We start from the raw sequence: 12178 nt of genomic DNA, 5'->3' as shown, positions 1-12178 counted from the left end.
CTTTTATGATCGAGGAGATGGATAATGGCGTGCTTTTACTTTGAACTATTTGGATCAATCTTTTATAAGTATCTTAGCAAGGTGAGAGTTGTTCATGTGTTGAGTTGAATTTGAATAGCTCAAGTAGAACAATTCAGATCATAGTCCAACCCAGATTGAATACTTTCATATTTAGGGAAACTATAAAGGATAAATCTCGAATTTTTCATTGACAAATAACAAGTTTAGAGTTTGCAGTAATTAGCTAGCGGCAAGAAAGAACATATGAAATGGCAAAGAAATCTGATCAAATTCTGCGTCGGTTCTTGATATTATTGACCTTCCCTGTGGTCCAACTCCAACCCGTATCGGCTCCGCCGGTGTTGCCACTAATTTGCTCGCAATATTTCTCACAGGCAGGATCGCAAGCATGAAGGGTTGCACCATCCTCTCTCATGCATGTGGGCATGCATTGTTTAGCACAATCTGAAACTGCTTCTCCCTCATTGGCATATAATGAAACTAACACAACAAATGCTATCACAAGACCAAAAACATTGCTTCTCTTCACACCCATTTCGGGTTTCTTATGAGATAATGAGTTTGAGGGATTAATAAGGGAGGGACTGATTCTATTAGGGGTAAGTGATGTTGATCCACATGTTTCTTGGGTGGTTAAGGAGTAAAACATGGGTAGACACATATATCAAGTACTCACATACAAGGCCACAAATATAGGAAAATGACTAAATTATGTACTGCAGAGACCATATATCAAAAAGCTTATGGACCAAAGGAATGGGTTCAGGAGCAAAAATAATCAAAGGCCGCCATAAGTCATTTTGGGGTAGACATGTATAGTGAGAGAAGTGAATAGATTTTAGAGACAGAGGGATAGAGATATGTCAGGTCGTTGAGAGTAAACGAAGAGGGGTTTTCTTCTATTTATAGTGTTCCAGATCACGTGATTGACATGCGCCGACCGTATGGACAAACTTCGAACATTGGGCTTTGATTGGGCCCAAGGCCCAAACGGGAACTTCCTTAGCATTGCGGGATTTGGACCTTATGTATATGATTTCACCTGCATTTGACTTTGTCATGGATTTTCACTCCAATTGGGCTTGACCTGGCCTCTTGTGGGTCTGCCTCCGTGCGGGTGTCAAGGCTCAAGGCCTATTCCAACAAGGTATTCGTGGGCCTTCCAACATGGATTCTGCAGTGCGTTCGTTCCTTCCAATTCTACCGGAACACTTTAGGTGTGAAATCTTCAGTAGGGCAAACACAGTTTTGAAATTTTGTTTTCAGTTAATTCAATTCTAATTTGTACAGTTACAGTAGAACAACTAGCTAGCTATGATTCGATTGCTGAAAATTCACTTTAGTATTGAAAATGTTTATTTGTTTGCAATTACAATGAAATGCTGCAGTCTGCAGACATTTCCTATAACAGTGAACATTAAAAAGAACCAAAGAACTTACAGAAAACACATATGCACTTTTCTGTTACAAATTCTTGTAAGAAAATAGAGAGAAACAAGAAGAAATATGAGGAGGATATTTGGCTATTTGCCTTCTGTTGTTGTTGAATTGTCCTAGCATATAGGGAGAGGAGCACCATTCCACTCCTGTAAACATTCCAGCATGGGGTCGATCAACTTTCCTGCGCACATTGCAGTGAACACCATGTCGAACTCTTCCCCCGGTGATCGAACCTTCTCGCCGGTCAATAAAGTAGTTCCCAGTTCTTCTCTCACAAACCTGTATAAAGGGTATGACCTGCATTCCTTGATCTTGTTAGAAATTGTGGGGTTTCCATTCTCCAACTCGAGTCGAGCGCTTTCTATTTCTTTGGGTAGAAGGGCCTTGAGTTCCTCCTCAAAAGCTCCAATCTTTTGGAAAATGGAGGTGGTTGGATTGTTCTCCCTGTCGCCATTGAGTAAGGCATGATCGACTAGAACCTGCCTTAGTTTCTGCATCAATGGGTAGGTTGCGCTGCAAGGGTCATCAGCGTAGGCAAACACGTATTCTCGGTCCACCACTTTTAGCAGATCCTTTTCGCAGAATCTTGATGGGTGAAGTGCACCATTAACACCCATGGTGAGGACTCTCTTGGCGACTTGACTGACTACATTCTTCACTGTGTTCTTCAGGTTCTCCTCCATGTGCCTCAAGTCGATGGCTTGACATAGAGCAACCAAGAAGGTGGAAGACATGAGCTTCAGTATGTCAATAGATTCAGCTGTCTTTCTTGAGGAAATCAGACCTAGAGAGTTGACATCCTGGTTGTGTTGCTCTGCACTTTGGACATGACTAGTCACAGGATTGGCAAGGTATTGAAGTTCTGAGCAGTAGGATGCCATTGCGATTTCTGCACCCTTGAACCCATAATCCAGGCTTGGATTGCGGCCTCCAGTGAGGTTTGAAGGCAAGCCATTGTTGTAAAAGTCATTCACAAGCTCAGAGAATTGTGCAAACATGAGTTTGCCAATGGAAGCAATGGCGAGGCGGGTGTTATCCATGGAAACACCAATTGGGGTCCCCTGGAAATTCCCTCCATGTAAAGCCTTATTCCTCGACACATCAATCAGTGGGTTGTCATTGACAGAGTTTATCTCCCGTTCAATCATCTTTGTTGCTGCTCTGATCACTTCAATCTGAGGACCTAGCCACTGGGGTGATGTTCTCAGAGCATATCTGTCTTGTTTTGGTTTCTGAAGAGGATCCAACTCATGTACCTTCTTAGCTGCTTTTACGTAAGCGCTACCATCCAAAATGTGTTCCATAATAGCGGCCGCTTCAATTTGGCCAGGATGATGCTTCAGTTTATGTGTCAAGTGGTCTGTGAATTCAGGCTTGCCTTGCATAACCTCCGCGAAAATTGCTGATATAACTTCCGAAAAGATTGCAAGTACATTAGCATCAAAAAGTACCATGGAAGCTAAGCCAGACCCAACTGCAGTGCCATTCACCATTGCTAGGCCTTCCTTGGGTTGCAGTTCAAAAAATCCACCCTCAATCCCAGCCAGCTTGAAAGCTTCAGCAGGGCCAAGTGATTCACCATTAGGCCCCACGGCCTTAGAATTAGGCCTGCCTGTTATCAGACCGGCAATGTAAGACAATGGTACAAGATCACCAGAGGCAGTGATTGTGCCTCGAAGTGGCAAACATGGGGTGATGTTATGGTTAAGGAGCTTGGTTATAGCTTCCAAGATCTCAAATCTGATGCCGGAGTATCCTTGCAGAAGAGTGTTGATTCTCACCAGCATCGCCGCCCTCGTCGCTGTGTGAGGCAATGTGTGGCAAGCCTCGGTATTGTGGCCGAAAATCCCAGCATTCAGGAATCTGGTGCAACAAAATTTGAGCAAACCATATAAGCAAAAGCAAACATGTCATTGGATAATATTCATCATCCAAGTTCCATACTCCATCCCAGACACTGAGCCTCGTCACCGTTTTGGGCTTCAGCCCAATATATACATCCATTAGCCCAATATCTTTTTAGATATTATTGAGCATAGACTAGTTGACTTGGTCAACAATTTTATTAGTTTAGTTTGTGTGAATATCTGATTGTTGGTCTCTATATGTTATTCAACAACTCCATTGACTAGGAAAGATGTCACCCACCACATCTGCTCTACTTTCTTCCCTTTTTTAAAATGAGAGGGGAATTCGAAAATGAACACTAAGATGATACACATCATTTTTATTATTTTAATTAATGATTCGGATATGTATGTATATATATATATTATTTATAACAATTAGATAAAGCAGTCAAAAGCAAAACCCAATTCTCCCAATCATGATTAACACAATCAATGTGAAAGTAACCAGAGTCAATTTCAAGCCATTATTTATATTATTTTCTTCTGTTAAAAGAAATATCACACTAGTAAACCAGTCAAAAGTGTCAGACAAGTCAAGCTGAAAAAACAACATTTGTTTTTTTAGTATAAAGAATCAGGTATATCTACCAAGGCAAGCCAGCCAATTAACCTAACCAGGTCAACAAAACAATGGTTAGTAGATTACATTTCTTCACGTTGTGTTCAATTAACTAATCTCAATTTCATGGAGAGTGGAGGAGGATCAGCCACATCATATAATATATATATATATACACACACACACATACAATTATATACATGTGGTGCCCCACAAGAGCAGACCATATGTCATGAACGTCTCGTTGAGATTTGAGACGATGAGTTATGAATGAACCGGTTTTTGTGGCAATTAAAGTGCCAGTCTTTAATGCCAAAAATAGCCAAACTGACATAGACCAGTTTTCCTTAATTAATAAACACTTCGTTATTAATTTCTCTCATTAGTTCATTAAACGAACCTTTCACCTAGTTATATGGTAACAGATCACTAAGAACCCACCTACCAAAATTATTAATTAAGAACTATTAATTAATTACCTTATGAGCTCCGTCTGGAGGGCACCGCCCTGTTTGGTTCTCCTATGGGAGGTCGCACCAAAACCTGTAGTGACGCCGTAACTGTCGGTGCCACGGTTCATGCTATCCATGACCCAATCACTACTAGCCTTGACTCCGGCTCGAGCCGCCTCGGACAATTCCACAGTGGCTCCAATGTCACGGCTGGCAATCGCGGTGACTTGACCAATGGACAGGGTCTCACCCCCTAATCGCACCACTGGCTTCCTAAACTCCTCCACCATTCTCTTCACCTCCTCTAAATGGCTCCCTTTCAGGGAATCCGCAGCCAATCCCCAGTTCAATGGATCACCACCACCACTTGTACAAAATGAATTCCCATTGGTTCCATTACAATTGATCTCCATTGTTTGGTTGTAGAGAAAATTGGGAGGAAATGGATTTTTTTTTTTGGGGGGGGGGGGGCTGGGGGGGTTTCTTTTCTTTTTTTGGGTGAAATTTTCAGAGATAATGAAAATTCCTGAGTTTGGGAAGTGAAATCGGGGGGCTTAAATAGAAATTTAGGGAGGAAGGGAGAGTGGGTGGGTGCTATTGAGTGTTGCGTGGGGAGGCCGGAGGGTTAATTGGAAATGTTTTGTAACCGTTGGATTTTTACTGTTTGTTTTATGAATGGGTGTGATTTTGACACGTGGAATTCAACATCTAGATGGGTCCAAGATGATCTGGAGGAAGGACGGGGTTGGTGGGAGGGGATTGATACGGGAGCATTACGTCATCAACAACCAAATCTTGATATGGAAAATGTATGGTGAAGAGAAATACAGGAAAGACATTTTTTGCAATTCAACATATTTACATATCTGATCACATTAAAAAGTGTAACCAAATCTTGATATGGAAATTGTTTGGTGAAAAGAAAAACAGGAAAACCATTTTATTTTATTATCATCTGAGCTACTCGTGGTTCTCCAAGAAAGACATTTTTCCAATTCAACATATTTACATATTAGATAATCAAAATTATATAACTTTTTTAGAAAGAAAAATTCATCCACCAGGGTAGGACCTATGTGAATATAGAAAATTACATGGATTATATGCAAAAAATATTACTTATAATTAACCTTAAATTAATCACTTTTACACCCATTGAATTTGTAAAATTTCAATATAATTCTTAATACCATTAAATTTGTTCCCTCTCAATTAACCTGTTGGGTCCATCCCTGATCTCCAATCAACTAATCCACACATGGGGATTAATCAATTTGGTTTTTTCGTTATATGGCTAATTCCAGTGCTTCAAAGCCCTGGGAGTAATCCTTGCTTCATATAGTTGATTTAATTTGCTGCCAGTTGGCTTCAAATATTAATTAGTCCTAAATTAATTAAAATTAACGAGTATATTTTATGAACAATTAGACTATAGAACCCAAATTTTGATTTGATCATTTACGCACATGCAATGCAAGTGTGTCACTGTTGCTATTTTTTTTTTTCAAGCGTTGTAGGAATTTGACCAAATTCATGCTACACGCCAAAAGAAATTCCAAAAATATCTCTTTTTTTGTAATAAAATAAAAAAGACCTCGCAACTCAAAACAATGGATGAATTTAATCTTCATGGGTCCAAGACAAAATATTATTCCAAATATGTTCATAATATTAATACATCAATCGGTAGAATTAATCCTAATTATGCAAAAAAAAACCCCCATAAAATAGCATGTATATTCAAGTGATTATTTTATGTGATTCATCCGAGAATAGACTATAAAAATAAGATTGATTTAAGTATCTAAAAAAAATACATGAATTAAAATTCATATATATATATAATATGGCCACATTTACACTTCCCATGAAAAAATAAAAAGTTTGCTGGCAAGTAATTAACGAAGAAAAAGCCATGGTATGAGGTCAACAATGTTAGGCTATAATATATATGAATAAAATATATGGATCTAGCTATTTCAACATGTTATATTGATGATCTGCAATGCAATAATTGATAAGAGCGTCCATGGTGCAACATGATCCAACACTCCAAACACCTCAAAATTTGTGTAATATTTATGTTTTCAAGTGTGGAGTATACTATACACCTATAATGGTTATCATCTCAAATGCTACAAAATACATATACTACCAACCTCCAATTTTCTCTATTTTTACCTCCTATCTAGGTTGCTATATAATAATAGAAATTTTGTATTTGATCAACTGTAAAATTTTACAGTTGTATCCTATCGATGGGATATTGTAATACGTCATCATATTGTACTCTTGAAAAATTCTTTTCCTTCACTTTAGTTTATCAAAGATTTACTTTTTAGTTTTTCAATGAAGGTCATTATTTAACATATGACAGATGGCACTTTTTGAGTTGCTTTTGATATTACTATACACAAACTACCCTATACTTCATTTCTCAAGTTTTCCTAAAATTACCGGTGTACACCACTTGTTTTCAAGTATGCAAAAATAACTCATTATGGGGCTCTAGTGTTGAACTTTTCTAAAAAGTGGGATATCAAATATGATTTAGCACACCCACTGTGGAGGCTCTAACCATGGAGTTCATCATTCCTGCATGAATATAAACACCACATGAGTAGCCTGACAGGTAGACAGGGATATATATATATATAGTTGTATGATTTTGACCAACTTTGCTAGTTTTGATGCATAAGGAAAACGAAAAACCTTAGGGCATATGCGTCTTATCATGCTTGATGCTTGTATATATCGTCGTATGATACAATATCAACGCACATGTCATACCATGCTTATGTAAATATACCTTCACTTGTTCATGTATATACAGTGCGGTGTCAAAAACATATATACCCAAGTTTTGGGCAATTGAATGTATCAATGTTATAATTTCAATAAATTGAAAGGGCGAGAATGAGGAGGTGAGAAGATTTGATTCAATTCATTTTAGGTATTACTCACGTTATAGGTTTAAAGTCAGTGTGGTTTTATCTTTCAAAACGCGTCTCAAATGTTTGAGGTTTGACTCATGCTTATAAATCATATTGATGATTTACACCAAACCGATTGAGATTTTTACAAGACAATCCAAAAAAAAAAAAAGAGTTTAAGATAATATATTTTTTACTATTAGTTTTGAGATATCTATTTCGTTTTATTTATTTTTTAAATAAGACATAGAACTCAAACTCTTCACCTCACTAAGATATTTTTTCCAATTATGTTTGTTGACTTCAGTATAGGAATGTCAATAGTTGTTGAAAATCTCATTTGTTTTTTTTTTTTATTTTGTCAACGTTACGTCCTTGATTTTCATTTCAAATTTTGAGGCTAAATGAAATTTCTTGACCTTTTTTGTCATTCCGAATTGGGGAATATATTTTGACAAGTCTGAATAAAAATATATTTATTAATTGTTTTACCCAGTGTGGCAAATAAATGGAAAAAAGAAAAAATATATATATAGTAGTAATTAAACAAGTTTACTTTAAGTCTTAGCTAATCAAATTACTTTTACGTGTAGTTGGTCATTTACAAAGCATGCATAACTTTGAAAAATGGGCCACGTAAAAATTACTTTTGCATGTGAAAAGATGAAAAATGAAATTATTTTACTTTCTAAAAAGTTAATTTAAAATTTAGAAGAAAAAAAGGTGTTGTTTATTCTCAACTTGTACTTATTAGTGGATAACCTACCAACCCAATTTTGCTTAATTGTTTTGTAGTAGTAGGTAAGATGTTGTCATAGGTTTGGTCTTTGCATCTACCAAACTAAACTCCATTATTCCTACCTTAATTTTCATTTCGTAATTAATTCCGAAAATATTTATTTTGTTTTACCACTTCAAACTTTTGATTCATTAAGAATATAATAATTATTATTTTTTAAACGGGGAAGGGGATTCGAACCCTGATTATTAGGGTGATACACATTATCTTTACCACTTTAATTAGTGACTCGAGTGTAAGAACATGAATATAATTAATTAGCCAACGTACATATTCTATTTTTATACATTGTCACCGTCAATCTTATAATTAGTGGGTCAGTTTATGCATATTTAAGTACAATAATAATAATAATATCAACTATTTAATTAGAGAACTTATATTAAAGTAAATCGATGTCACAGATTGTAAGTAGTTCAAACAACGTACAGCATCTCAATTGAATCATTTAGTTAACTATTCTCCGTGCTTTTGATCACACACACACACATATATATATGGATACATAAATAAACTGAATTTTGTGATAATTAATTAGCTAAAGGTCGTTATTAGGAGAGAGAATGAACTCAAGAAATGTTCTTTCCATTAATTATGATATTAATCTATATTGGAGTTAATCAAGGCGCAAGATCCATGCTGGCTAGTCTATATATATATATAATGATAGACATTAGTTAGTACATGTATACAGACTAGCTAGCATGGATCTCGCGCCTTGATTAACTCCAATATAGATTAATATCATAATTAATGGAAAGAATATTTCTTGTGTATATATATATATATATACACAATAATTCTCTTATGTGGATCAAAAAATGTGGAGTAACTTTGTGGACCAAAATTCAATGGTTGTAATAAAACACAACATAAGTGGGAGCCACACATTTACTTTGAGACCTACCACATCTATGGTTGAAACACAAGTTATATATAGAAGAATTCTCACATAAGTGTCTAAAATAAGGGTGTAAAATAAGGGTTTATGTTTATACCATTGATTTGAAACATGTGGGAACAAAAACAATATATATATATATATAGCATCAAGTTTGAGATCTCTCAATATTTGATTTGGTCACGATTAATATTTACTCAAAGCTTGAGTAGTTATGAAATCTGATACAAAGAAAAAACAAAACCAAACACACGTACACAAATTTAATTAATTAATTAGGTCAAGGGTTGTGTAGGTGATCAGAAAAAGGCATGCAAAATGTATATTTGAGTCACACTCATCACCAACCACCGCTTTTGTTTCTTTTAGGGTTGCTGGGTTGGTGAATTCATGCGCAAAAGAAAAGAGTAGTTAAGGACACAGAATTGTCAAACCGGTGGTATGATAATGTAGGTGGATTTGATAGACCAAGTCGCAATATATGGCAATTTTGACAGAGACGATTGGATCTCATCTAGATAAATAATTGGTTTGATTAATTATTCTTTAAAATTAATTAACTTGTCTCCTCTCTTTGCCGGCGATATTCTTTAGCTTTAATTTACTGCATTGCATCCGGCCGGTTATGGTTAAGGTTTAAAATTTAGAATTTAAATACGATATTACTTTGAAAAAACTTGTCTCCTTCTCTTAGGTAATTACTGTACATCATTGAATTTTGAGTTTCGACTTTTGTTAGTCCAAAAGTTACTCTTCAACCCATAAATATGCACATTTAAAATGCGAACTTAAGTACCTTTATTTTTAAGCTCCTAGACACTAAAATATTCATTTTTTCTAATTATTTAATTAAAACTAATTAACTAACTAACTAACTCTGTGTGCGTGTGTGTGTATATATGTACTTCTACTTACTGGAAGGCCTGCCAAATCCATTTGTATTGAATTGATTTGTAGCTGGTAGCTAGGATGTAATCATTGGATCTTTGCATGTTTCTACCAACGTTTCTCTCTATGATTCTTAATTTTAAGTATAATTAATTATGATTCTTAATCCTTTAATTAAAAATATATATGACTAAGTCAAACTGTTAATATTCATAGAGGTTGTCACATATTGAAGTAGAATAAGTAATGATTAAGTCGACCAAATCCAAAATAATTAGAGTATTGGTTTCAGCTCTTCGTTGGCTCTCCCTTTTTCTTTTCATTATTATAGAAGTCCCAATAGTAGTTGAAACAAACGAATCATCATGTATATTCATTATTTTATAACAAAAGAGTGAAATTGAGTAATTATATATATATATATACAAACGATTATTGGCACCAAGAAACGATTATCATCTCCAGTAAATATATATTTTTATAAATAATAACTGGTTTCACATATGATGTTTATTGGCACCAAGAAATGATTACCGATACCAAGAAATGATTATCGACACCGATAAATAGAAAATCTTGTAAATAATAATTGGTTCCACATATGACGTTTATTGACACCAAGAAATGATTATCGGTACTGAAAAATGATTATTGGCACTAGTAAATAGATATTTCTATAAATAATAATTGGTTCCATATATGACGTTTATTGGCACCAATAAATAGACATTTTTTTTTCTATAAATAATAATTGGTTCCACATATGATGTTTCTCGACACCAAGAAACGATTATTGGCACCAACAAATGATGAGGTTTATTGACACCAAGAAACGATTATCGGTACTAAGAAATTATTATCAACACCGATAAATAGACAATTCTGTAAATAATAATTGGTTCCACATATGACATTTATTGACACAAAGAAACGATTACCGGTACCAAGAAATGATTATCGACACCAATAAATAGACAATCCTGTGAATAATAATTTGTTCCACATATGACGTTTATTGGCACCAAAAAATAATTATCGACACCGGTAAATAGACATTTATATAAATAATAATTGGTTCCACATATAATGTTTTTCGACACCAAGAAACGATTATTGGCACCAACAAATGATATATATATATATATATATGGTTTTAAAAGTAATATATCTAAATATGAAGCCTAGCTAGAATAAAGCAAAGTCATATATAATCACCACCAACCACCATTTTGATTCTCGAAGGGTTGGTGAAGGTTGAAGAGGAACCACAAGACAAATATACAAAATTGTCAAACTTTTAGATAATGTACATGGACATGATATATATATATATATATATATATATATATATGTAATGTAGAGTAGGTGTACAATGAGAATTTGATTAGAGTCAATTTGAAGTAATTAGCTAAATTTAAGTATGATATGATTGATTATAATCCGTAAACATCAATTGTCTCTTCCTTTTTGATATACATGCATGTGTTTACCTAACTAAGACACTTGTTTTTTACCAACCAAATCTTGAATGTTTGTGAGACAAGACAGAGAGGTAGGTGACATAGCCGTCCAAATATAGAAATTTTTTAAAAAATAGAAAAATAAAATAAGTTTTTTAAAGAAGTAGGAGAAGACTAGGACTTGATCCTACATATTAAATAAAACTTTTTAGTTTTTTTTTATTTTATAATTTGCTCTACCCAACTGCCGGAGATTAGTAATAGCTTCACATTTTATATTTCACAGAAGAGTAATGATACGGATTCTAGCAGTTGATATTCCTGTCATATTAGCCGTTGAATTGTATGCATACAATTTTATGTGCATCGACATGTGAATACCACAAATTCATTTGGATTATGTGCGTCCAATTCAACTGTTGGGATAATTGGGATAACGACTGCTGAGATTTTTATCATTTTCAAAATAACTCTTACTCATTTTCTGATTCTTAGAAAATACGTGGTTTGATTTTTAAGAACTAAATTTCAAAATTGATAACCAAACCAAACAACTTCTACATTTTATATAAAAAAAAAAGAGAAGAAGAAGAAAGGCCAGGAAACTGTCAAACCAAGCAATGACTTGAAATTTCCCAAGCTTGGGTATTTAGTTGAACTTGGGCTTGAATTTAATAAATGGGTTGAATTTGGGCTATGTGGCCCACTTATCTTGTAATAAGGGTGGGTTACGCCGTTAAGGCATTGTTTGGAAAAGCCCGGTTTTGTTCTGTTCCGCACTTCTGCCTACAAAAATACTAGTTGAAGTATTGACA

General features: G+C 34.9%; 1 protein-coding gene across 1 annotated transcript; it reads right to left on the bottom strand.

Moving 5' to 3' along the window:
• Nucleotides 1-1339: 1339 nt before the first annotated feature.
• Nucleotides 1340-4867, bottom strand: LOC120005523 (phenylalanine ammonia-lyase G4). Its single transcript, XM_038855192.1, has 2 exons — nt 4410-4867; nt 1340-3324 (listed from the first exon to the last, which is right to left on the bottom strand). The coding sequence occupies exons 1-2, from the start codon at nt 4793-4795 to the stop codon at nt 1575-1577; spliced, it is 2136 nt and encodes a 711-aa protein (XP_038711120.1). The 5' UTR covers nt 4796-4867; the 3' UTR covers nt 1340-1574.
• Between the last annotated feature and the right edge of the window lie 7311 nt (nt 4868-12178).

The sequence above is a fragment of the Tripterygium wilfordii genome, chromosome 9 (genome assembly GCF_013401445.1).
Source record: "Tripterygium wilfordii isolate XIE 37 chromosome 9, ASM1340144v1, whole genome shotgun sequence".
Taxonomy (NCBI): Eukaryota; Viridiplantae; Streptophyta; class Magnoliopsida; order Celastrales; family Celastraceae; genus Tripterygium; species Tripterygium wilfordii.
Note: the sequence above shows the minus strand (reverse complement) of the source record. Positions and strands in the feature narration are given on the sequence as shown.